Genomic DNA, 25,358 nt, shown 5'->3' with positions numbered 1-25,358 from the left:
GATTCCCCTCTTCCGGTTTCACAGCAGCACAGCTGACGGGTCGATAGTTAAACCATGATCGCGTCTAGGGTTGAAGAAAGAGTCGTTCCTTGTGCTCTTTGTTTTGCCTGGTAAATGAATTGCACAAATTATGATATTTCCCCAAGTTGCATGAGGAGCAACCTGGACCGAGCAGCGCACCAATGTGGTTCTAAACAATTGCTTTGTGCTCACCCGACATGGTTGAAGCCGAGGGAAAGGTAGTGAGCCAAGCAGTTATGCGAGTCGAAGCTCTTTTATCTGCAGCCTCACCGAACTGAGTGGTGATTATCCAGTGATTCGCCAAGGCCGGTTTGATATTTAATGCCTCTGTCTGCATTGTGGCGTCGTTGGCGTGGAAGTCAACCCTAGATATGTGGCTATTGTCCTGCAAGGCGGAAACAAGCTTGAAGGACCGGAGCATTCTTGGTGTCCTTCGAGACCTCGATTATCCGGCTAAACGAAGAGATGGGGGATGAAGACGAGATGCGGCTCTGCATGGATGGTGGGAGGTTGCCCCAATGAATTTATAATGCGCCTGCAGAGGACCACCGCGAGGCAGAATGGCGGCAGAAGAGAAGTGACAAGCGCGTGGTTATATTTCTTTTGCTTTCTCTCATCCCGTTCTTCTCTTCACAGAGGTAGCTATATCAAATAAGGGGCTGGTTTGTTGTTGAGATAATGTTGTCCCTCTGAATTCACAACACAAAACCAACTCATCCAACCCCTATAAACCACTACCCACGGCTATGTGCTGCGTGGGAGATTAGAATCCGCGACAATGACTCTAACAACAGCCCTTAATGGAGACCATCCTCGTATTTCCGATAGCGATAGCGATCGATACCGGCCTGACGATTTCGACAATGATCCCAATGCAATTGTCACTAATGCCCCTGAAGAGCCCTTCCGATTGGGCCGCTTCGACGTTGGCTGTCTCGTCGTCAATAGGATGATAGGTATGCGTTGATTCCACCAACCTAGGAATTATATTTGAACTTCCTGCTCCCAGTATTTCCCTGTTCATCCAGAACCAGCTGCTTATTTACTTGTACTGTGCCTATCAATCAGGTACGGGGATCTTTTCGTCTGTTGGTTTAGTTGTCAAAGGGACCCAGAGCGTTGGGGTTTCACTGATATTCTGGTTCTTTGGCGTTATATACTGCCTTGCTGGAGTACATCTCTACATTGAATACGGCCTCAGTGTCCCCAGACGCCAATTTGAAGGCGTCAAACAGGGTATCCCCAGAAGTGGAGGCGACCTGAACTATGTAAGCTCTTTCACTCCCTGTTCATGACGACTCGACCATGCGTGGATACTGAACGCTGTACAGCTTCAATATGTCTACCGAAAACCGAGATATCGCAAGGATACAGTGCTGCTTTCCGTCACCACCTTCGGGACCGTGTTCATCTTGTTTGGCAACGTTGCTGGAAACTGCATTTACTTTGCAGTCAAGGCGTTGCAGGCTTCAAACGCAGAGGTGACCAACAGTGCTGTTCGAGGAATCTCCGCCGCTGTAGCTCTTTTTACCTGCTTCATTCACACATTTTCCCGTCGGGGAGGCATTCTTTTGAGCAATTTATTTGCCATAGTAAAGCTGGCAATGCTATTCCTGATAATTATTACTGCCATTGTTGCTGCCACTGGTGCTTTTCCTGAAACCAAGTCTTACGCTCGCGAGAACTTCTACATAAAGCATTCCTTTCACAACGCCTCGAATCAGGCCAATGACTATGCCAATGCTTTCTTATTAATCAGTCTGTTGATACACTGGCCCCTTATTTTTCTGTTCCCCTGCTGACATTGTCTCCAGTTTTTACCTTCAGCGGCTTCGAACAACCCAATTATGTAAGTGGCTTTGTTTCCGTCAGTTAGTCGGTGTATTCATGACTCTAAACTCCATTCTATGCAGGTCCTGGGTGAGATTTCAAAGCCGCGACGGAATTTCCCCGTGTCTATGATTACTTCTGTCTCTGTAGTCGGCTTACTTTACATGGGTGTCAACATTGCATACGTATGAATCCCCAAATTTTAGTTAACTAATATGGGGTGTATTCACTAACAACCACCAGATGGCTATCGTGCCCGGAAATGAGCAAATCGATATACACATGAACCTAGCAGAAAGGTTTTTCGAGATCACTTTTGGAAGATTGAGTAGTGGCGACAACACAGGCCAGCGGATTTTCAACGCTTTCCTCGCTATTTCTAGCTTTGGGAATATAGTTGTGATGACTTACACGGCGGCTCGAGTGAAGCAGGAAGTGGCAAAGGAAGGAATTTTACCATTTCCCCAGTTCTTTGCCAAAAACCGTGATTTTTCTTTTGGACGGCTTCTTCGATGGGCTCATCGCCGTCCTGCTATTGCTCTGTTGTTAAGCGGAATATTAAAATCATCCTGGTTCGCTCCCGAACACCACACGGAAAAAACACCTGTGGGCGCGCTGGTGCTTCATTTCGCATCCTGCCTTATTATGATTCTCGCTACCTATTCCGTGGAGCCGAGCAATGCATATAAATTACTCTCGTCAGTGTATACCTATGCAGTACATGCGTTTTTTGGAAACTTCCTCGCAGCTGGAATTTTGTACCTCCGGTTTAGCAGCAAGCAGCAATGGCAAAAAAAGGCTGGAGGCATAAACCCATTCCTCAGTGTTACGGCGGCCTTTATTTATCTGGTTGGAAGTTTATTTCCCGTCATCGTCGCCTGGGTGGAGCCTAGTAGGGTATTCAAGCCGGCTAGCGATACGGGAGTAAAATGGTATCTGGTACCACTTCTTAGCTGGTGCGCAATAGCATTCGGGGCATTATGGTGGCTTGGGTTCATGACTGTTGCCAAACGAATAGAGAAGAGAAACGGCACTGTATTTACGATTCAAAGAGAGCCTGCCTTCCAACGTGATCCTCCCATTGACGGACCGCCAATCCAAGTCAACGAGACTGTCTATCTTTCCTGGGTCGCGAAGGAGAACCTTTCAGATTTCCAGGACTCAGATGGACGGGGTGATTTCGGTAGTGATTTTGCTCATGGGAATGGCATGGCGGATTTCGATTATCGCTTGCCACGGTAATAATGTATTACTCAATATTCTTGCATTTGAATGGCTATGGGTGTGGGTGTGGATTTGTTTACATGGTGATAATCGATATTCAACAGCCATGTTCCTGGGGAGGGTAACGGTGTTACACTTTATGAAATTCCAGTTTATATTTATTTGCACAGATTGTTTGAACTTACATATACGCCGTCTATGGACACTGTTTAATTTTGGCGTGGTAATGAAATTAATCAGATGAACTTGAACTACTGAAATCTATAACTGTTACACTCAACCCCTATGTGCAGGTTGAGAAATCAGGGAGGGACTGTTGCCTGTATTTTTATAACATCCAAAACCTATCATGGACAGAAAGTGTGCATGGCGCATATATTTCTTTAGAAAATATTAGCACTTCTAGATCACATTTTTCATTAAAGGCGGTTTTGGAAGGGCAACCTTTTAAGACTTTCCCGCCCTCCACAGCGCTAAATGAAGGTTCGGCGGCAAATGCCCCTGTGTTGGTTTAACTCTAAGCAGTCGTTCGGCTTGACAGCTATTATTTTCAGAGACATTTTTCTATTACCTTGACCTCCGTGCTCCACTTCATTCTGGTGTGTCCAGACCAGAGTAAGTGAGTAAGTGAGCAAATATGTTCGGGTTTTATGAAGGAGCTGAGACATGAAGAAAAAATAACCAGTTACGATATTAAACTTAGCACACGTGGATAACCAACTGACTTTTAAGGTACAGGTAACTAAATAAAAGATTCAGCTCAACGAGGTTCGACAATAAATACCAAGGCAATGCTCGATTGCATCTCCATGGCGAAATACCAGCAAGACGCCGTGACTGAGGCCCTGGGCTCCTAGAAACATGAGTCGTTTGCCAATTTGGTTGGTTTGGTTGATATGGCGGATCTCATCGCTGCATCATTTAACAGCTAAGACAAGACATCTGTCTATCAATCTTTCTATCAATCTTTCTATAATTATTTCGATGTTACTTCCTTTCGTGGATTCCGTGGCATTTATCCAGCCGCTCTCTACTTGCATCGGCGTTTATACGATGAGCTGGAAAGTATTAAATATTTCAGCCACACTGAAGGAAGTGCGGCTGTTTTACAGACAGACAGACCGTATATCGGCCATGTAATTATCCCCTGTCTGACTCGACTGTCTGTCTACTGATTAGTTTCCACTCTACTTGAAAATTAATCTAATGCACGTGTTGGAACTGGAAGCTGAAACTAGAGTTTTGCTATTCTTAAAAGGCGACAAACATGTCATCGTCCTCCCCTTCTTTACACTCGATACCTGAGTGATTTCAACGAACTTATACCAAACATTCAACGGCAACCCGGATTGAGTGAAGCAAGTACGTACGGTCTTCAACCCTTGACTGCGTATATTTTAAACGAACCTATATCATCCCAAGTTAGTTGTTGAGAGATGCAATTTCAGACATAGGCTCAAGGGGGCGAGGAAATGAAGAAGAAAGGAAATTCTTACCCGCCCACTCGTTGAAGTCGATATTCTTGAAGTCGGCCTTGAATGTCTTAGAACAAACCGCCGACCTGCGCTCCTCCTTTGGAGCACCCGAACAACAAGAGGTTGACGGATCCGGCTTCCTCACTTCGCCACAGCAGCCACCACTGGCACTTTCGGGATTACCAAGTGCGGAGGTATAGACATTCAGATCATTCTTCGCATCAACGATGAGGATATCTAGTGGACAATGGATCAGATAAGCATGTGGCCACTGGCGTAGGTATTGCAGAAACCGTCCTCGAAAGCTCTTAGAAGGAACAAAGCTGAGAGGCATGATAAAATAAATATATAAAACAGGGAAGGAGGAACACACCACTAAACCCAGCCTCCTTCAAATACTTCTCATAATCTCCCACCTTACTAGCACCAGCAATACAGCCGACATACAGGGCGATGCTCTGCTTGAGCTCCGGCGTCAGCTCCTTTCTGGCCAGGATATCACTGATAGCGACGCGACCACCCGATTTAAGCAGACGGGCCATCTCATTAAAGACGAGCTGCTTGTCGGGCTCCGGGACGAGGTTGACAACGCAGTTGCTGATGATACAGTCGGCGATGCCGTGCGGGAGGGCTATGGCAGTGATTTGTGACTCGACGAAGGTGACGTTTGTAGCCCCGGTTCTTTCCTTGTTGAGGTTTGCGCGGGCGAGCATATCCTGTGTCGAGGCAGGTTAGTTTGATTTTGTTGCTTTGATGGAGCAAACGAAAGAGGGTGGGTGTGGTAGAAGGATATGTGAGGAGGGTATATACACGCCTTGTTCATGTCAATGCCATATACTTTTCCATTTGGACCGACATTTTTGGAAGCAAGGAATACGTCGATTCCCGCTCCGCTACCGAGATCTATCACGGTTTCTCCCTGGTTTTCTCGAGTCAGTATACTGCATCAAAGTCACCGTGCTTCCTCGGGGTGAAGTTACACAAACCTCCCTTAATTGGGCCAGGGCGAGCGGATTTCCGCAGCTTAGGCCCAGATTAGCATCCTGGGGAATACTGGCAAGCTCCTCTTTGGAATATCCAAAAGCTTTTGCAACATCACGGCCATAGTTCTCGTCGCTGGTTTTAGCGGCAGAGCTATAGTGCTTCTGGACGTGATCGTAGATTTGGGATTCGGACATGATGGAAAATAGAGAAATAAATGTGTTAAAAAATAAATAAAAGCTAGGCTGATGTTATTCTATGGTTTATGAGAGACTCAAGGTGGTTTATATAGACCATGAAATCGTCCCTTCATTGCGGAAATAATAGATGTTATGTCACCTGCACCTCATGGACGATATGTCACTGCTGCGTCTATAGTGGACCGTCAGGTCCCACCAGCCGAGTTTATCTGCCACTAGATAACTTCATTCTCCAGAAAAGAACCCATCGTACCCATAACATAAACTTTTCCTGTTTTTCTCTTGATAGAAAGCAGGGGGAGTCGTTATACGGTTACAATTAGGGGGTGAATAAAAATGTATAAATGCGATCACATTCTGGTCAGATTTGTCCTTGATAATCAAAGTAGTTAAAACAGAAATAGAAAAAGAAAAAGAAATGTCGACGCAGCTAAACTTTTACAAAGGAATAAGAAAAATCGCCATAACAGTTTTGATTGAGAATTGTTTAAAAATCCTTTCTTCATTCCTTAATTCATTCATTCAGTTGTGTAGTTAATGGCTTGCAGTACACCAACGCGCTGCACAGGTTGGGTCAAAGTCTCAAAGCCGAAGCTGATGTCACTGGTCTTGGCGTAGTTAACCTTCTCTTGAATCTGGATGACAGACTATGATATTCATGCCTTGCGCATGGCAGCGCCAAATTTGCAGATAATATCTGTTTACTCTAGTTACTCTTTTTCTGGTTCATCACAATGGCAATATCTACACTCCACACTAACAACTTGCGCACAAAATAAGAGCCATGACTACACTCTCGCAACAATCAACGCCGCTGTCGAGAGCGGCGACGTCAGTACATAGCAACCTGCAGCGAACGGTTGAAGAAACGCAACGTTGTCTGCTCGCTCAAGCCCATGCGCAAATCGCCAGCTTAAATTCTGAATTGATCACATGCAAATCCCACCCATCCTCCTTACCATGCTGAGGAGTTCTCGAGAGGCCATATAAACTCCGGGTTTACGACGATATCGACTAGCGAACCGGACAATGATGGCAATATCCCAGGGAACGAAAAGGAGCAAGAACCGAAGGCCCTGCCTTCTGGCCTTGCCGATAATTCTCTGCTTGCTGCCATAAATATCGATTCAAGTCCTATGCGGAATTCGGTTGTCCTCTAACGGGTAGACAACACCTCGTCGAAAGGATGTTGCCCCTCTCCGGCTCTTATTAGCTCACCTGAAGCTGTCGCATACGACAGCAAGCATCCTGACACCATCATTCCAGAAACAGGGCTTGTAACTGGAATACCCACATCTCTTAACCTTATTTCCACCCCGATCCTTGCCTGCAGTCCAACTGCCAACATTGCAACTGCAAGACCTCAGAACACCTTCACGCTGCCAGTCATCTAACTGCTCTCATTATTCCGCCTCTGCGGTCGATGAATCTACGACACACACCCTGCAGCCAAGCCTTCATTGTCATAATCCAACAAAAACTTCAAAAGAAATTGACATAGCGGTAATTTGAGCAGTGGCTCAGCCGTGGGTTTAGACACGCTAGAGATCCTAGGGAAGGATGATGTCAGATTGAGAATAATTTGCTGTTCCAGTTGTTGGATTTCATAAGCGATGCGTGAGGTGCTTGAGAAAACGACAGAGCCAAAAAGATGGAAACTACGATTCCACGGATGATGTTTGGACAAGTGTTCACTATCACCAATATGAACCGAATCTCGCCGCTGCGGCGTCAAATGAATGGTTTTTTTATGAAATGAGCTAATGGATTACTCGACACCTGACATGAATGTTGGCAACGAGCCGTTTCTGGGGAGAGAGGAGGGCTTCCTACCATTATAGGTGTATCTCCGCCAGCCAACCTAGGCTTCACCCTGCAATGCCAAGCTGATGAGGACTTGGGGTATCTACCTGGGTATTGAGAAAGGAAGCCGAAGAGATCTTAACCGAGGGCGAGTTGGATATAAATTTTCTTTCTACGTGTGTCCCGATTTGGGAGCGGAAGTGTAGATAGGGGCGTATCGATTGCGGAGTGCGATGTATGATGATGTAGTTACATAATTTATCCGTGCCAGAACTCCCTGCGACTAACTAACAATATTGACGGCTATTGAAAGCTGATAACTGCTTTATAGCATGTTTTATCTTATTTTCTTCCCAAACATATTTGGTTGAAAGACTGTGAGAAACTAACTATAACGAATGTGCTTTCAGCTGACTAATGTTAATTCCCACTGATCATTGGATAAAAATAAGCACCGTACCTGAAACAGCTAGTCGACAGCGTTGGCTCTATGCAATTTAGGTAGTAGGTCCAAACTTCCCAAGCTGATATGACATCTCCGTTCCGTGAACAACCACCAAATATATCCAAACAATCTTTCCTCCGATCCTAACACGTATTTCCATACATCTAACTACAATTTCAACGGCATCGCTCTGACAGACTGCACATAACCGCAACACATAGATACCGCATACCTCATCCCGCACTCCCTTTCTCCGATCCTAAATCACCAATTTCTCCGCACACCTCCGCCATACCGACCATTTCAACCCCCGAGAGGCCAAGATTGCTCCTTTCTGGAGTTCTTAACAACCACCATGTACGTCGGGATAACTTGTGTATAATCCGGAGAAACCCTTCCTTTGCTAATTTCCCCGTTTCTAAGGGTCGTCTACACTCTCATAATCATAAACAAAGCGGGCGGTCTAATATACCACCGTGAGTTCCAATCAGGACTACTGAAGCTGTCTACGAATGATTATCTGGTGCTGGCGGGGACATTTCATGGGTGCGTATAATGGATACACAAGAAGAAAATAAGACTGACTTCATACATCGGAACTACAATTCCTGCTCTTCCCCCCCCTACCCCAAGACCACTTGATCCAACCATCCAGCTGACTCCTCCCTTCTCACGATCCCCCAACAGAATCCACGCCATAACCCGCTCTCTCACCCCGCGCCTCCCCACAAACTCCGCCACCCTCACCTCAGCCCCAACTACCACAACCCCTTCACACACCCTCGCAACCTTCTCCTCCTCCTCCTCCTCCACCACCACCACAGCCGCCACCACCACCACCACCTCCTCCTCCACGACAACAACTCCCACAGCCACGCCCAACACTACAACCCCCAACCCCACCCTCCCAACCACCGGCATCGAAGTACTAGAGACCGAGAAGTTCCGCTTAACATGTTTCCAGACGGTGACGGGGACGAAATTTCTGCTCTTCACGGATCCGCTGACGGCGAGTGTGGATGTGGTTATGAGGAAGATTTATGAGTTGTATGCGGACTATGTGATGAAGAATCCTTTTTATCAGTTGGAGATGCCTGTAAGGTGTGAGGCGTTTGATAGGCATGTTACGGGGTGGGTTAAGGGGAGGGGGTAGGATGAGGGAGGATGGGATGGGATGGGATGGGTGGAACATGCAGGTTGCATATCAAGAATAAATAACGCTTTATGATTGTGTACGGTGGTGGTGTTTCTTGGCCGGTTGGTTGGGCATATCCCCCCCCCCCCCCCCCCCCTTCCCCTTGAGGATTATGGATGTGGGGGAACTTCGAATCCTCAATGCTTTATTTTTTGTTCTTCTTTGAACATGATTTTAAAATGCTTCATTTAAGCTTAGATTTTACTCAAATGGTGGTTTGGTTTATGTGGTAACCTAGTAACTGGAATGGCATGACGGGATAGATATGTGGCGTTGCGCTGAGTCTATGGTTTACAGAACTGACACCAATAATGCATTGAGTCAAAAAGGAACCGGGAATTAGATCTCTAGAAACAACGATAACAAAAATAAAAAGGCCATAATAAAGAAAACAAAAAATAGCCATCCACTTCATCACGCCGTATCCATCTTATCCCCATCATTTCCCTTGTCTCTATCATCTTGCTTATCTTCATTGGAACCACTTCCACTCGGCTCCCCATTCTCATCAAGGAGAGGTTGCGACTCGCCGCCCTCCTCCGCTATCCCTTCAAGAGCAACTTTCTCCTTCTTCTCCTTCTCCTCCTTCTCCTTCCTCTCCTTCTCTATGCGCGCCTGCTCCTCCTCAAGAGACATCCGTAGCGCAAACGCCAATTCCGGATCAGCGGCAGGATCAAAGCCAATATCGACACCACCTTCGCCTTCCTCATCGCCCCCTCCCCGACCAATCCCCGTGCCATCACCGCCTAGAATCGGAGTCGCAACAAGCGAGTCACTGAGAAGGTTTGGACTGGGGGGTATTACGGCAAGATGGGAGCCATCGGCGCCATTGACGTTTTCGTTAAAGGCTTCTAGTTTCTTAATGGTTTCATCATCCAGGTCCCCGAATGCCACGAAGTCTACGGAGACGTTGTACTTTTTCATTCGTTTTGCGAGTTTGATGAGGATCTTTTCATCTTCGGCGATGGGGGAACAGGTAAAGACGATAATTCGTTGACGTTGGGCGCGTTCTCGACGGTGCTTGAGGGCTAGCTGTTGGCGGGTTTCAATCATGAATTGTAGCGGGTTAGAAGGTGTTTTATAGATGCTAATAAAAGTAGATGGAAGAAGATGGAAGGGGTAAGGGGATAAGGGTGTGTGTGTGTGTGAGGGGGGGCGGATGTGAGGGTGGGATATGTGCTTACACCGGCAACCTGTATACTGGAGGCAAGATGAGCCTGTCCCCGTATCTTCGTTCGATGCAGCCCGTCTAAAATCTTCCCTATGTCCGCTGTCAAGGTGACCAGGACTTCTGGGCCTTTCCCGGCCATGCTCATCAGCCCGACCGACGATTCGGGGTTGGCTTGTGTCTTTGCGGCGTGAATTAGGTTGATAGCGTCGGCTTGGGCTTGAAACCGGGTGGGACTGTTTTGTTTTTGCCGGTTAGATTCAGAGGTTCATATACATAGCTGCTTGAAAGCGCGCAGGGCTTCTTGGGGGAGAGAAACGTACAGGTAATCACCATTCCTACTGCTCTCACTGTTATCGACGCTGTTGGGTTGAATGTTTCTATATTAGCTGATAGCTCCGGCGGGCTGGTATTGGGGGAGACTAGCTGACGGACATGATCATCGTGGCTTCGAGCACCATCTTTGCTGGGGGTGGCACCCGGAGCTGTTGTTGCTTGGGGAAAAAGGGAAATGGCTTTGGATGGATACGATGTGTCTGTGAGATATGTGATCTCTCTAGGGCATAGGAATATATCAATTTGTATGCGGAGGTTGGAGTTGATGAATTAGGTAATACGGTATGTGAAGATGGAAGGAAGCTCGTGGCCTGGTCCTTGCCGTTTCTGGCGGGAATAGATTTCTGTCTAGATTGGGGTTAGCGCCATATGCAGCAAATGGGCTCCATACAAACAACGACGACAAACACGCATTGAAGATGAAGTCGCTTTCTCTCTCCAAGCAAACCTGTGGGCTTTCAAATGTAAGACTTAAAGGGCCCTCCCTGTATGAATCAGATTCTCGTCCAACTGTCGAATGGCATGGAGACTATTCAAGTCAAAAAAGCGAAGTCGAACCTGGAGCCCAATTAGTGATGACATAATACATCACGGGGGGTTGGAAGTTGCTCTGTGGTTTCGTTCCACACTAGCTTCTTCTGATTTGTTTACAGCAGTCCCGCGGCTTTCTGTAGGCTGACTCGAAATCCAAAACTCCAACACGTCTAATGGTTTCAACGTATCGTTCTCCTCGTCCAAAATCACATCTGACTCCCACACGATAAAAAGAATTTGCTGCTGCAATAAAAATATAGTAAAAAATGGCAAATGTTTCAAAAAAATGCAAATCCCCCGGGCCTAGCAGCAGCCACACGCTCGACCACTATGACAGTCCTGCGCCGCGAACGCCAACAGGAAGCCCAACCAGGAAGAGACTCAAAATCACACATAACCAGAAACAAGCCCTAATAGATAACCTACAACTGGAAAGTATGTTATGGGTGATTCACTTCCCTGCTCTTCCCATTTTCAAAGGGGGTGTCGACTAACTGAGATCCAATAGTCACTGAACGCGCGAGAAAACTACGTGCACAATACGCGTTACAAGCACAAGACCTCCGCGGACGGATTGAGAGACGCATAAACCGCATACCCATGGCTCTACGAAAGGCCAATATAGGTGAATTGCTTGCAAAACACTCAGAATCAACCAATGCAGATGACGCAGCGAAAATGTCCAAAGCAACTGCCAAGTCAAGCAAGGCCACTGCAACCTCAGAGACTGGCAATGCCGCTGTGTCCACCACTCGAACGACTCGGGGGGTCAAGCGGACAAGGTAATTTTATTGTGGTTTTGAGTCCGCCTTTTTTTTAATTTAAATAATTGTACTTCCTAACTGTGGTCAGCGATGTAATGCTCGCGTCCGATAAAGAAAACGCTCCTTTCCAGGATCCTGTGCATGTGCCGCTATCAAACCCGAAGAAGCGGGGCACGCCTAATGCACACCCAGGACATCCTCGAGTTCTATCTCAGTTCACGGAGACGGGCGTCTTGTCGCCGAAATCTTCCAATTCCAGGACATTCCCGCAATCTCCGCTGCGCAATGTAACTGGCAAATCACAACAGCATCTTAGCAATTTGCGTCCGTCATCGCCTCTGAAAGCCGCGAGTTGCATGAAGTCAGCGGGTCCTGGTTTTACTGCCATGGTTGAGAATGCAAGCACAAGAGCCACTAGAGGAGCTGCAGGAGCTGGAACAAGGAAGGTTTCGCCCAATAGCGATGCAACTGGCACGCGGAGGAAGACTACTGCCAAATCCACTGCGTCCACAACTACAACCAGAGCACCCCCATCGCGCCCTACTACGCGGCAAAGGAACACGAGGAGGAATAGTGCGGACTCTACGGCTTCTAATACGTCATCGGGAACGACGGTTGTGAAGATGATGAGAAGGGGCACGGCCGGATCCCAGAAGGCTTCTGCAGCAACGAGTAAACGAGCTGCTGTCCCGCGTGGCCAGGCTCCGACTGCAACTTCCACAGCTAAGAAAGCGAGCGCGGCTGCGGCGAAGACACTGGAGACGACGGAATCGGCTGGGACCAGGAAGAGGGTACTTAGGAAAAGATCTTGAGGGTAGGGTTGGTAGTGCTTTAATAAGGCAGAGGGAACTTTTGCTACTTTATGACTCAATCGAAATGGAGGGTTCTTTTCCCTCTCCCCTTCAGGGATTCGTGGATCGCATGGGGTTCAGTATATTTTGCGGACAGGAATAAGATCAGAGAGGATGTTTTCCTCTTTTTGAAACAGCTGGCCTGTCTGGAACTTGGTTGGATTATTTTTTATTTGTTGTGGGTTTATTGATTTAAGGTTTCTGGGGTTTCATGGGAATCATCCGGGCTCTGAGGAATCTTTTCACTCCGATTTGATAATTAGGTATCATACTTTTAAACTAACTAGTTATGTACTAGTCAATAAACTCAACTTCTCTAACATTTCCTGTTTCTCCTTGCGTTTTAAGTTCTTAAAGCTAAAGCTTAACTCTGCTGAGATCTCAAACTGTTCCTTGTTCCTTGTCCCCTGTCCCCTTGTGTCTATATTTAACATCTATATGTGCGGGTGGTTAGTGAATCAGTAGAGATGCAGAGGCGTGGGTTTCCTGAATCAGGATAAATTGGGGATAGACATGCGGGCAGTTCAGGGGTTGCAGTTGAACGTGGTATTAAAAAGAGTTTTGACTGTGGTTTAAAAAGCGGGGCAACCACTCTTATAAAACAAGGCCAACTGTAACTCCCGGAAAAACCTTCCGTGTTGGTGGTGTTTATGGTTAAACTCTGGCGACTCCCCAGCCATTCAAAACTACATCACATTTAGTCATTGCCTGCACATCTCTTGGAGATTCTACCCTTGGCCTTGGCTAAGCCGAATCCCTACCCCATAACCCATTTCCCTAACCCTAGTGGTGGAAGGTGGAAGAGAACATTTTATTTGTGGTGAATAATGCAGAGGGTTTTCAGCAGTTGACTTGCTGTTACAGAGTTGATCATGAAAGTATTGGGCCCCACTTTTAGAACCATGTTATCACCCTTTTCAAACCCATTCAACTGTGCTCCGTATCTCCACACTCACCCCACATATTACTAATACAACTCTATTCAACACTGAGGTTAAGGGTAGATTAGGGGGTTTTATGATTTGGGTTAACTTGTTAGTTTAAGGCTAAAGGAAACCCGAGAAGTATGACAAAAATCACTGGCGTCAAAGAAGCCATATAGAAGATCCCCATTGAAACTACATCCACGAGTCATAACCTCCCATAGGGTATCTCACAGACGGGGTTGTCACGGTTGATAGCATTAAACCCGCCAACGGCTTTTCCAGCCGAATTTAAAACCTTGTTCAATTGTATTCCTGCACACTGGACTGGTCACATTGGGATTGGTTGGCTCTGGGATAATATTTAACGCATAGTCAAGGTATATAAGGAAGCTTTTCTTATCAAGTATGTGGGATGTTGTGTCTCTGTAAGAAGATCAGTGATGGGATCAAGATCTCTCATCTCCCGGGACCGAGTATATATGGTACCTGGGATTCAAGATAGGAACGGGACAGTCTAGATATTCGCAGTTGACCACGGGAATAACTAGAGTAGCTATCCAATTCCTTCAGAATGTTTTGATAGAATGATAGAAGCAAATGCATGACAAACATCAACCATCCCATACTCGTCTCCCCACACTGCTTTTTTTAAACACGCCCAATCTCTACTAACTAATCTCGCCAATTGAAACCTCCCCTCCTCATCTTCTATCTTCTTCTATATTATTATTGCCTTCCACGTCGACGATGCAAGATGGTGGTGGCAGTCCCAGGCGCTACTTCTCAGGTCACGTGCCGCCCAGCGCCGTCCCAGCCTCCAGCCTCAAGCCTCCAGCCTCAGGCCCCAAGCCCCGAGCCCCAAAGGCCAGCGACAACCCAAAGACAAAGAACAACCAAAGACAACCAAAGAAAACATCCGTCCGTGAATTTCTGTAGGGGGGCGTCAATCAAACAACAAAGAGCCCGTGCCAGCAGTCAACCAACCCTCTTGAACCTCCCACTCATCTCTCCTCCCTCTCCCTCTCCTCGCTTCGGTTCGAAAAGAGCGGCTCTTGTTTGCATGTGGTCTGCACTTTGCTCGTTCTATCGCTCTCTCCGTTCTTTTTCGTTGCTCTCTCTCCTCTACCCGCTCCCCGGTCGCGTCTCCCGCCTCCACGGCATTCACGACTCTGCTTCTCGTCCTGGTTTGCTGATGCACCAGGGGATGTTGGTCAATTGTCTGCGGGCCAAGCTGCTTCGCTGCGTGTTGGTCGCTCTCTGACTCGCCCTGCTACACCCCAAAAAGTCCACCACGTCTCTTGCTGCTGCACAGCCTAACCATCACCCCACACCGTTTTATTATAATCCCTGCGAACTTGAACCACCCTCGTCAGATGCTCTGCCTCTTGAGGCCTCCTTAACCTTATTTTTCTGCGCAGCTTTGCTGCTCCAAGGCGTTCGGGCGCTGCTGTCTCCGATTGTCTTCTCTCCTTCTTGTCTTTCGATAACTAAGAACTCTCTAGCGCTGGTGGTGGTGGCTGGTCTCGTTTTTCCCGCTGGAGGGAAGCCCGACTAAATATACGAGGTCGAACTGAAATTGACCATCCATCTCCTCCTAACAAGCCCATCATCTCCAAAGCTCTTCCCCACGACAAGCCTTTTGCGAATTCTTTCCAATCACCCAGTTTAATCTTCTGGTCTTGATACTTCTATCCTCCCTCACGATATTTTACTGTGATACCCGCTGTGTTCTCTCCCAATATAGCCTTTTCTCTCTTTCACCGTTTCCTAGCAGCCTCATTTTGCCAAGGTTCCCCCCCCCCCCCCCCCCCCCCCAACCCCCGCGTTTCCTGCTTCTTCACTTTCTCGCCTACGAATCCTCAGCCTAAGAACTATCTCGACTCTACCTTCGAATTTAAAAACACATCCTGCTGCGCATTTGGTGGATAGGAGAGAGATTTGCATGAGGTTTTTGCTTTCGCGTGAAAGGATCAAATAATCAATATCTACCTGGGCGGGCGTGGAGATGCCTCCTGCTGATCCGCGTGCGCTCCCTCCAGACCTAATCCCGGGCAATGGGATTAGGAATGGAGCCCAGCAGCCCGCTAATCTAGGTGACCCGGGCATGTACGGCGAAACCTGCCAGACCCATTCCCCAACCGATGTTCCAAGTCCCTCCGGCGGTGGGACAGGGGCTCCGTGGAACAACTCACCGTCCATTGGCGGCGGTGCCTTCGATAGCGACCCTTATCATGCACCTAATATTCGCACGGGCCGGGGACAACATTCCTCCCATAATCAACAGGGCGGATCAGGCACACGTGATCGGTCTCTTCAGAATGGAGGATCCGGCAGCAAGTCTCCTGGTGGCACCTCCAGGACGTGCAGAAGATGCGAGGAACCGTTACAGGGTCAGTTTGTACGGGCATTGGGTGGTACATTCCATCTAGAATGTTTCCAGTGCAATGTAAGTTAACTATCTTCTTCCTTTCTAGACTGCTGCACTGATATGCCTGCCTAACGTAACCTTTTCATAAAATAGGACTGCGGTGATGTCGTCGCGTCTAAATTCTTTCCGCTTGATGCTGAGGATGGCAGTGGTCAGTATCCCCTCTGCGAGACGGATTACTTTCAACGCCTTAATCTTCTCTGCTATGAGTGTGGTGGTGCTCTCCGCGGGTCATACATTACTGCCTTGAATCGCAAATACCACATCGAACATTTCACCTGTTCCGTTTGTCCAACTGTCTTCGGAGCACAGGATAGCTATTATGAGCACGAGGAAAAAGTATACTGTCATTATCATTACTCCACCCAGTTTGCGCAGCGATGTAATGGCTGCCAAACGGCTATCTTAAAGCAGTTCGTCGAGATCTTCCGCAATGGCCAGAATCAGCATTGGCATCCGGAGTGCTATATGATTCACAAGTTCTGGAACGTCCGGCTTGCTCCAAACGGCCAGGAGTTTGTCCGTCCAGAACTAGATATCGAGGCGACGGATGAGGATCGTGAATTCATCAGGAGGCAAGAAGATAAGATGGAGGAGAAAGTCTACCGGATTTGGAGCGTGCTGTCCACTTTCGAAGAATCCTCTGCTGCTTGCATATCGGACATGTTATTACATGTTAGCAATGGCGCTTACGTTGATGGCGTGGTCGTTGCGAAACGGTTTATCTTCCATGTGGATATCCTCTTCAAAGCTCTGGATAGCCTTGCTGTTGCTATATCATCTAGAAAGATGAAAGGTAAGTGCTGAGTGCCAGCTGCTTGCTCTTAACTCTTTGTTCTTCCAACGCTCTAATCAACCCGAATATTCTAGATCTGGCTTATGGTCGAGAAGCAAAACTTCTTTGCAAAAAAATTGTCGCATTTTTCGCATTGCTTTCCAAAACTCAGGAGACCGGCGTTAGGAAACTTGGCGTCACACAAGAGCTACTTGCACTTGTGACTGGCCTTGCCCATTATTTGAAACTTCTGATTCGGATCGGTTTACAGGGGGCCTTGAAACTGGAAAGGGAGAGCGACAACCCGGACGAGCTGTACACGTTCTTGGAGAAGCTTGACGCCTTGGGTGATGTGGACGCTATTTCGGCTGCCAATCTCACAGATTCCATGTCACGCCTCTCGGACCAGCAGTCCGATTGCTGTGCTGCCTGCAAAGAGCCCATTGACGACGAGTGTATCATTCTGGGACATCGAAGATGGCATTTAAAACCCCCCCACCTTGTCTGCGGTGCTTGCCAAAATGACTTGACGATGGACCTGTTGGAGGCACGGTGGAGTGAGGAAAAGGATCGACCGTTCTGCCGTACATGTGCTGAACAAAAAGGCCACGCTCCAGGTGGTCAAAAAGGGTTTTCCTATGTTACCAAGTTGCAGCAGTATGTTTTCCTGCTGCAGGTGGCTCTTGCAAGGCTTCTATCTGTTTTACGGTCGGGTGGCACTCTGCCACATACGTCAGGTAATTTATCATCCATTCTCTTCCTTTTTCTGACTATTTTGATAAAGAGAGAAAGAAAAGAAAAGAAAATGTGTGGACTTGTTGCTGACTCCTTTGAATCCAGACGATCCGAATCTGAAGAACTATGAAGCCAATGATGGTCATAGGATATCACCCAGCGGGGAACTCCAGACCCCTCAGCGATCGAATACTCGATCGAGATCCTACGGGGCAGGCGTGTCTGATGAGAACACTGGATCATCCTCCCTGGAACAAACCGTTGGTGAGATAAAAAGACTCCATTCAACCCGAACGGAGCGAACACTCTCCACAACTTTTAAGAGAGCTCGAGCTTCGCGGATCATCGATGGTCCTCAGGGCAGATCTGCGCGACCAGGTTCACCCAGCGCCAGTGGACCGGAAGTCAAGAATCCAGGTTTCCAGATCGTTGAAGAAAAGGATGCCGCTGGCGAATCAATTACAGATCTGACATTCGGAAACCAAGATGCACTAACCTTGGATGATATTCCGAGGATCGTAGCTGCTGAGCAAGCAAAGGAGCAGCGGCCTAATGCATTCCGTCATGCAGGGACTAGTCTTGTTGGAACTGGTGGGCGGCCTGCCAAACTTGTAAATGGTCATAAACGGGAGGTGTCCGGTCCTGGCGATGCTAGGGGTGGCACAGCTCCAAGAACCACGAAGTACTTTTCGGAATTGTCTGCGCTGGAATACTTTATTGTCCGCCACGTTGCCGTTCTGTCTATGGAACCTCTTCTTGAAGGCCACTTCAATCTGGAGGAGCTTCTTGGGCTTATTGAGTCGAGAAAGCCTACTATCTGGAACATATTTGGGAGAGCGTTTAAGAACGATGGCCGTAAAGGTGGCAAGAAGAAGGGTGTCTTTGGTGTCTGCTTGGATGCGCTTATTGAGAAAGATGGGACGGAGTCAACACATGGCGTTGGTCCTGGTACCTTGCGTATACCTACTTTCCTCGATGATGCCATATCTGCCATGCGACAGATGGATATGTCAGTCGAGGGCGTTTTCCGGAAAAATGGTAACATAAAACGACTCAAGGAGACTTCGGAGATTGTAGATACGAGGTATGAACAGGCGGATTTTAATAAGGAAAATCCGGTTCAGATTGCTGCGTTGCTTAAGAAATTCCTTCGGGAGATGCCTGATCCTCTTCTCACGTTCAAGTTACATCGTCTATTCCTTATTTCACAAAGTAAGTTGCTTCTTCATCCATTTTTAAAGGGAAACAGCGCTCTTGTTGCTCTTTTTTAATTAGCTCCTAACAAGATCATGTAGAAGTATCGGATCCCGAAAAGCAACGGCGGATTCTGCACTTGACATGTTGCCTTTTACCCAAAACGCATCGTGATACCATGGAAGTTCTCTTCTCATTTTTGAACTGGGCTTCATCTTTCTCCCATGTCGATGAAGAATCCGGGAGCAAAATGGACGTCCACAATATTGCAACTGTTATGACTCCTAACATCCTTTACGGAAGAGAGAAATCGGCGGGTATGGAGGATAGCTTCTTGGCAATCGAAGCCGTCACCACATTGATAGAATACAACGATAGCATGTGTGAGGTGAGTGTAGCAAACCCGCCGAAATGTGCATGCGCACCGTGTTCATCATTAACCTAATTTTCTTCTTTAACAGGTTCCGCAAGACCTCCAATCCATCCTGACAGACTCGACTCTTTTCAACGGCAGCGCCGAAATCACAACGAAAGAAATCCTTAAAAGATACGGGGATATAGGCAAAATAGCCACCCCGCAACGAGCACCTACCACCGTGGCAGCTACCCCAGTACGAACCGGGTCAGGTCGTGCAGTAAACCCACCCGTCGCCACGCGAATTGACAAGGATCCATCTCAAGCCAACGCATGGCAGATGCAGAGCTCCGTTCGACACGTACAGCCGCCTGCGCCTGGAGCTCCCTCACAAGCACAGGGCCCAGCCTCACCACAGCAGGCGTCATCGCCGCCTGAATATGATTACGGCAGCCAACGCCCGCCTCAGTTCCCTGGTCGGAGTGCCAGTGGAGATTCGTATACAAGCCAGGGCCCATCGGGCCAGCCAGTACAACAACTGAATCCGCAACAGCAACAGCAACAGCAGCAGCAATTGGCGTCCAGACAGCGACCAGCTGCCGCTGCTGGTCCCATGCTTTAACGCTCCGCTGATTTTTTTCTTTTTCCGCCCCCCCCCCCCCCTCCTCTTTCAACTACTCCTGTGCGCGAGGTGAATTATTTCTAGCTTCTGCGACATAACCGGACGAACCTCTATGGCCTAGCTATCATCACCTCGTGTGTCTTTTGGTTATAATGGGAGTTCCTAATTGGGTTTTCTTTTCTCTCTTGTTTCCTCTTTTTTCGCTTCAATCAGGAATGAATGGTGTTGAGATCTGTTCTCCTCTGTTATCCTGTTTTTATATTAATTTGTTTATTTTTGTTTTATTTTATCTTTATTTTTTTTTTTTTTTGCGAGCGTTTCGTTGCAAGCACAGGAAAAAGACCCTTATTTTTTTTTATTAAACTGATCTGACAGGTCTGGCGGTGAGGAAGAAAAACGAAAAGAGGAAAACTTAAAATATTGGATGGGACCTGATCATCAAGTCCCCGCGTTTGTGAGCGTTTTCTGCTTCTATCTTTTCTTAACGCCAAGCGTTTTCATCTTACGATTACTACGGTACATACAAACATATCTCGCCTCCTTGTTGTGCTCCAACTTTCTACTTACCCCCTGGGATCATGAACTTCCATATCCAATTCACTCACCTCCTCTCAATACCCAAGAAGTAGAAGCTCTTATATTTTCTCTACTCTCTCCATTTTCTCCCTTTGAGTGCTTTTGGCTTGACACTGGTGTTACACTTCTTTCCTCTTTTTTACCGCCATTACTTTGATTCTTTCAACTCTTATTATTTATCTCTTGTCCCTACCCAAGATTACCCTAACCACCATGATCTCCTTTGTTCCTCTTTCTTCTCTTCACATTCCAGCATATCTTTTAAGAATCGAGTTTGCTATTACTGCCTGCTCTCACATTTGGTTTGACTGATTTGACATTAGGTCATGTTTGCTTTGCACTATTCGCCACCTAACTGGTGAGCATCGAGCGCCATTTCCCCCAATTTTAACATAATCTCGGCCGTTACTTTATTCCCTTTTCTCCTATTCGGCTTTTTATCCCAATTTCTATCTTTTTAACTTTTTCATTTCCGTTTTTCTTCACCTCTTTTCCTTCTTCCAAAGTCTATGCAAAAAAATTCATTTAATATTCATCAACGTATCTTCTATCCGATTATTTTTCTAGTATATCCGTGTTTTATATACCATTAGCTTGATTAAAACAAGTTTTCTTCTGGTTTTTACTCCCCTACCTATGTTTCCCGATGTTTCCCGTTTTTCGCGTGCTATATTAGGCATCCTTTCTGCAAGATAAATTTCATTGCCTGTCGACCAGTTCCAAGGACAGAGCATCAACTGTTCCTCAAGAAGTTGTATTAAACCTTATATCACGTGATGTTAAAGTTAAATGTGAGCTACGTTAAAGAGCGAAATTGTTTTGGGGCGTAGGAGAGAACGTCGTTCGCCCCGAGCGGCCGCTCCGCCACGTGATTCCGCGTACCATTGTATGTTGACTGCTAAATTTTCCTCCCAATACAAGATCATCCATCCCACAGGAATTGAAAAACATAAATAAGAGCTTTTCTCGATGCAGCGAAGATTCACCAGCATGGATGGGTGGATGGGCTAGGCCTAAATGGGGCTAGCGTGAAAAGGAAAAAGCTTGCGCTCTCACACTAAATTATGTAGCCGCACTAGTCCCAAAGCAGGTTCCGCCCAAGATCCCTTTTAGAATCCATCTTCCTCGAACCTCCAGTCTCCAATTCACTTCACGCAGCAAAGGGTTTTTACCACCTGTCCACCAGAGGCAGCAGCAGAACCACGCGATTCCGCCGCGAAAGGAATAAAAGCGAACAGTACTCCACTTTCAGTGCTATAAACGGATACATAAATACCAACGCTCGACTCCCTCCCACTCTCAGCAGAGGGCAGTGACCGCGATATCCAAAGAAAGATACCAAAATGACAACCTCCTCCTCCACACCTCTTCCAGACCCCACGCATCGAAAGCGCGAGCTCCCCCAGAACGAGTTGGAAGCCACCTCGCAGCTTAAACTGGGCGAATTTCAGAACGTGCCGACTCTCTCGTTATCGGAGGCCCGGTTGGTTATTAATAAGGTGCTGGATCTGAGAAGGAAGGGTGAACATAAATTTGAGGAGAGGGAGTATGTTGCTCCTCCCTATCTTACACCTAGCCTTTCTTGGTGTTTTCATCTCGGCTTGTGGTGTTCTGTGCGTTGGAGAGATAGCGGATGGAATGATTTCAGCACATAAAAAGCCCACTGGCTAAATGAGTGGACAACACGGGCGTGTTTTGCTAACCTTTACACCCTGCATTTAGGACACTGGTTAAAACGCAAGATTACCTGGAGCTCTTCGCACGATTCAAGGAGAAGGAGAACATCGAAGCTGTTGAACGTCTTCTGTCTGCGCACACCGAGCTGGAATTTTTTGAGAGGTCGCAACTAGGTATATGCTCTTTGCCTCGTAGAGATATTATCCTATATATATATATATATAAATAAAAAAAACTAACCGTTGTTATAGGAAGTCTCTGCTGCAATGATGCTGAAGAAGCCAAGTCCCTGATTCCTAGCATAGGGAACAAAATCTCAGACACCGAACTTCAAGAGTTACTGGATGAATTGACGAAACTGAGAAATTTCGTGGAGTGAGAGTCACAAAAAGCACTGCGTTTAGAGAAAAAACCTTCTGTTGAGTGAATGAAGATGATGAATCCAAATGTGCGACCGGTCTCGTTCTCAAGTTCTGTGAAGTGTGGCGACTGAGGATGTGATTGATAGCTTTGACGTCCGAAAACCCGTTCTATTTTGCCCACGTCTTACCAACGATACGAGTCCGGATTACATAGCTTACCTAACCCTGGGCCAGCAATGTAACTACCGAAGACAACTTCGCAAATTCACTAGGTCGTGGGAATTTCAACATGGCTTCCTCGATTGGTCGGTAAAATCTTTTAACACTGTGGGTTATTATTGGATCCATCTGCCGTTAACTGGGTTGCAGCACGATTCCATACTATTGAGAGCCTAGAACCAAGAAAATGAATGGTGTTGGAAATAGGAACGGATGCGTTAAAAGTAATGGATTGACGAATCCATTATTACCACAGCGAATGACGATTGCATAGCACTTTCTTTCCCTTCCACTCTCTCCTGACTATGAAGTGTCTTTGGGTAGATGCTTAAAGGATATTCAGGACAAGAAACAATCTGCCCTAGATGATTTTGGTTGGTCATTTCCGACTTGATAAGCGAGAACCCGAAAAGGGATTTGTGTGCGGGATATCTAGTATTTATGAAAGGAGTAAACGAGTATTCCTTTGTGTCTGTAACCTCTGTATAATACAAGTGTTGAATATATATATATAAAAGGTCACACAAAAGTTGCCTCCAGTGCCTGAAATTCCAACTAGAAATACGAAAAGAGGTAATGCTCCCCAAAGGAGCCGTCCATGTCTATTATTATTAAAATCTTATATCCATGACCACCATGGCTCACCATTAAGCCTTCTTAAACGCCACCTCAGCAGGTAATCTAAAGCTGGCGCAGAACATCTTCTTCGTCGGCGACACAAGTCTCACGTCCCGAATCTCCAGCTCCCGCTCCTGATCCCCAGTGCCACCTTCACAATCCTCAGATGAAATTGTGTACCCGATCCTTTCAGAAATGCGCTGGCAAATGTCCTTGTGCTCGATCGCCTCATCCTCACTGTTCGTCGAGAAGCAATAGACATGAATGAGTGGAAGTTGGCGGTTGGAATATGGCTGGAAAAGTTCTTGCAGGCCTGCATAGACGCCAATAAAGGCGTCGAGGAACTCGATGGCAGTGGCGGGGAGGTTCATGACAAAGTGGTCGAAGGTTCGAGGACACTTTATGTACTCAGTGACGAAAGATTTTGGTTTTAGTTGGCGGATTTCGGCGTAGTCTTCGCGCTCAGCCTTGGGTATCTTGATGCGGTGTTTGACGGTTCGCGGGTACTGGTTACAAAGATGTTCAGTGGCATAGCGGATGAAATCACGACCGTTCATGTTGTAGGCTTGTACGAATTCTGCGACTTTGTTCTTTGCAATGCCATGTTCCAAGCACTGGTAGCCGTAGGGGTTCAGATCATTGGCCCAGGCGAAGACCTGCTTCTTTCCTGCGGGGATCGAGAATGGACCCACACCAGCCATGACGTCGCAGACAGCTTCACCCTTCTTGAATTTGCTGACAATGCGCTCATGCTCAGTGCTGAGGCGGGTGTTCCAGTAGACTTTTGAGTAGTCGAAGGCGAAGTCGCAATCTTGCTCGCGTACATTAACGAACATGTCGTCCTCTCCTGCAAGCACTTCGTATCCGAAGGTGCGGAATTCGCTGTGCGACCCGACTTCATCGGTTTTGTTAATGACTGTTCGAACATTGCTGTGTTTATCCTTTAGAATTTCTCCAAGCAAATACTTATATGGCAAATATTGCTCCCGAAGATTAAAGTGCGCTGTACAAGGAAATTAACACCTGGGGAACCGCAAGATCGAAGCGGAATGTTTTTTTTTTGAGAGCGTACCAACATGTCCAACTTGAGAAAAGCCAACGGGAACCTCATCCAATTCAGTATCCGGAAGTATAGCATCAACTATATCCTCTATACATACACAAAACGAGTATTAGTCACTGCATTTCCCGTTATCCTATCACTACAAGAAAAACAGACGTACTGTAGGTGAAATAATCGTAATCGAGTAGTACATTGAACGGATGAACGGATACGGATTTTGCCTCCACCAGCCGCTGAATGGTAGGAGACCAGGTTGTTGTGTCTATTATTCAGGGGCGCGGATAGTCAGCATATTGCATACACAATACGGCACAGAAGATATAACGTGAACGAACAAAGATAACATACCATCAGCCTTAATACCTTCTCTAAGCAATAGACATCTCCTCCCTGTCTGGTTGCCTTCTTTGGACCCATACCAATGATCTACAACATTTTCGAACGGGCCCTCCCGCGCGATGCGCACAGGTATAATGCGATTCATAAAGATCAAGTCTTTGCTCTGTAACAGCTCATTTTTTATGCTGCCTATAGCCTTTTTGTCGAAGACGGTAGCGGCGGAGAGGGGAATTATTTTTTGGAAAAAGGAGCGGTCGAGGGTCCGCATCATACGATTAACTGGTGGGCGAAACATGTCTAATTCGGAGTCGGTGGGGGCGTCGGCGGTCGTGTGTGATGTTATAGGGGAAGGGGAGGTCTTTGCGATGGGGTTGGGAATGGGAGAAGGAGTCAAGACGGAGGGAAGCTTCGTGGTGGCAATCTGTTCCATCTAAGTCGCATTTATTTTCCTATAATCTGTGTAAAGAAGGCAAAGGGGTCTTAGAGAGGGTAGAAGGCCGGGAGATCTCTCTCTTCAAATCAAACCTAGTTAGTCGCAAGGGGAATAAGAGGACGGCAATGGTGATAAACTGTGGTGAGACCGTTATGTGGGCATGTATATAAGCCCCAGCCTAACCACCTGTATATCTGGGGATTGATTGT

The 25,358-nt window shown here is 47.0% G+C and overlaps 9 protein-coding genes across 9 annotated transcripts; 6 read left to right on the top strand and 3 right to left on the bottom strand.

Annotated features, from left to right (window-relative positions):
- Nucleotides 1-799: 799 nt before the first annotated feature.
- On the top strand, nt 800-3,093 carry PADG_00074 (uncharacterized protein; the record flags this gene model as incomplete). The annotated part of the gene is made up of 6 exons (XM_010757885.1): nt 800-977; nt 1,090-1,289; nt 1,353-1,779; nt 1,836-1,870; nt 1,935-2,036; nt 2,095-3,093. The coding sequence occupies 6 exons, from the start codon at nt 800-802 to the stop codon at nt 3,091-3,093; spliced, it is 1,941 nt and encodes a 646-aa protein (XP_010756187.1).
- A 1,357-nt stretch (nt 3,094-4,450) lies between these two features.
- Nucleotides 4,451-5,728, bottom strand: PADG_00073 (uncharacterized protein; the record flags this gene model as incomplete). Its single annotated transcript, XM_010757382.1, has 5 exons — nt 4,451-4,482; nt 4,572-4,787; nt 4,924-5,266; nt 5,389-5,469; nt 5,537-5,728. The coding sequence occupies 5 exons, from the start codon at nt 5,726-5,728 to the stop codon at nt 4,451-4,453; spliced, it is 864 nt and encodes a 287-aa protein (XP_010755684.1).
- Nucleotides 5,729-8,063: 2,335 nt separating this feature from the next.
- On the top strand, nt 8,064-9,132 carry PADG_00072 (TRAPP subunit TRS23; the record flags this gene model as incomplete). The annotated part of the gene is made up of 4 exons (XM_010757381.1): nt 8,064-8,079; nt 8,201-8,336; nt 8,403-8,525; nt 8,667-9,132. The coding sequence occupies 4 exons, from the start codon at nt 8,064-8,066 to the stop codon at nt 9,130-9,132; spliced, it is 741 nt and encodes a 246-aa protein (XP_010755683.1).
- Nucleotides 9,133-9,588: 456 nt separating this feature from the next.
- On the bottom strand, nt 9,589-10,803 carry PADG_00071 (proteasome regulatory particle base subunit RPN10; the record flags this gene model as incomplete). Its single annotated transcript, XM_010757380.1, has 4 exons — nt 9,589-10,206; nt 10,359-10,578; nt 10,666-10,704; nt 10,778-10,803. 4 exons carry the CDS (start codon nt 10,801-10,803, stop codon nt 9,589-9,591), a joined length of 903 nt encoding a protein of 300 aa, XP_010755682.1.
- Nucleotides 10,804-11,478: 675 nt separating this feature from the next.
- Nucleotides 11,479-12,788, top strand: PADG_00070 (uncharacterized protein; the record flags this gene model as incomplete). The annotated part of the gene is made up of 3 exons (XM_010757379.1): nt 11,479-11,647; nt 11,721-11,994; nt 12,065-12,788. The coding sequence occupies 3 exons, from the start codon at nt 11,479-11,481 to the stop codon at nt 12,786-12,788; spliced, it is 1,167 nt and encodes a 388-aa protein (XP_010755681.1).
- Nucleotides 12,789-14,500: 1,712 nt separating this feature from the next.
- On the top strand, nt 14,501-14,689 carry PADG_00069 (uncharacterized protein; the record flags this gene model as incomplete). Its single annotated transcript, XM_010757378.1, has 1 exon — nt 14,501-14,689. One exon carries the CDS (start codon nt 14,501-14,503, stop codon nt 14,687-14,689), a length of 189 nt encoding a protein of 62 aa, XP_010755680.1.
- A 1,069-nt stretch (nt 14,690-15,758) lies between these two features.
- PADG_00068 (uncharacterized protein) lies at nt 15,759-19,862 on the top strand (the record flags this gene model as incomplete). Its single annotated transcript, XM_010757377.1, has 6 exons — nt 15,759-16,199; nt 16,275-16,977; nt 17,052-17,693; nt 17,797-18,903; nt 18,987-19,273; nt 19,347-19,862. The coding sequence occupies 6 exons, from the start codon at nt 15,759-15,761 to the stop codon at nt 19,860-19,862; spliced, it is 3,696 nt and encodes a 1,231-aa protein (XP_010755679.1).
- A 1,919-nt stretch (nt 19,863-21,781) lies between these two features.
- On the top strand, nt 21,782-22,494 carry PADG_00067 (DNA-directed RNA polymerase II subunit RPB4; the record flags this gene model as incomplete). The annotated part of the gene is made up of 3 exons (XM_010757884.1): nt 21,782-21,984; nt 22,161-22,288; nt 22,367-22,494. 3 exons carry the CDS (start codon nt 21,782-21,784, stop codon nt 22,492-22,494), a joined length of 459 nt encoding a protein of 152 aa, XP_010756186.1.
- Nucleotides 22,495-23,343: 849 nt separating this feature from the next.
- PADG_00066 (tRNA (guanine) methyltransferase) lies at nt 23,344-25,146 on the bottom strand (the record flags this gene model as incomplete). Its single annotated transcript, XM_010757376.1, has 4 exons — nt 23,344-24,317; nt 24,387-24,464; nt 24,538-24,639; nt 24,726-25,146. 4 exons carry the CDS (start codon nt 25,144-25,146, stop codon nt 23,344-23,346), a joined length of 1,575 nt encoding a protein of 524 aa, XP_010755678.1.
- Between the last annotated feature and the right edge of the window lie 212 nt (nt 25,147-25,358).

This window comes from Paracoccidioides brasiliensis (assembly GCF_000150735.1).
Source record: "Paracoccidioides brasiliensis Pb18 unplaced genomic scaffold supercont2.1, whole genome shotgun sequence".
NCBI lineage: Eukaryota > Fungi > Ascomycota > Eurotiomycetes > Onygenales > Ajellomycetaceae > Paracoccidioides > Paracoccidioides brasiliensis.
This window is presented reverse-complemented; position numbering and strand designations above follow the sequence as displayed.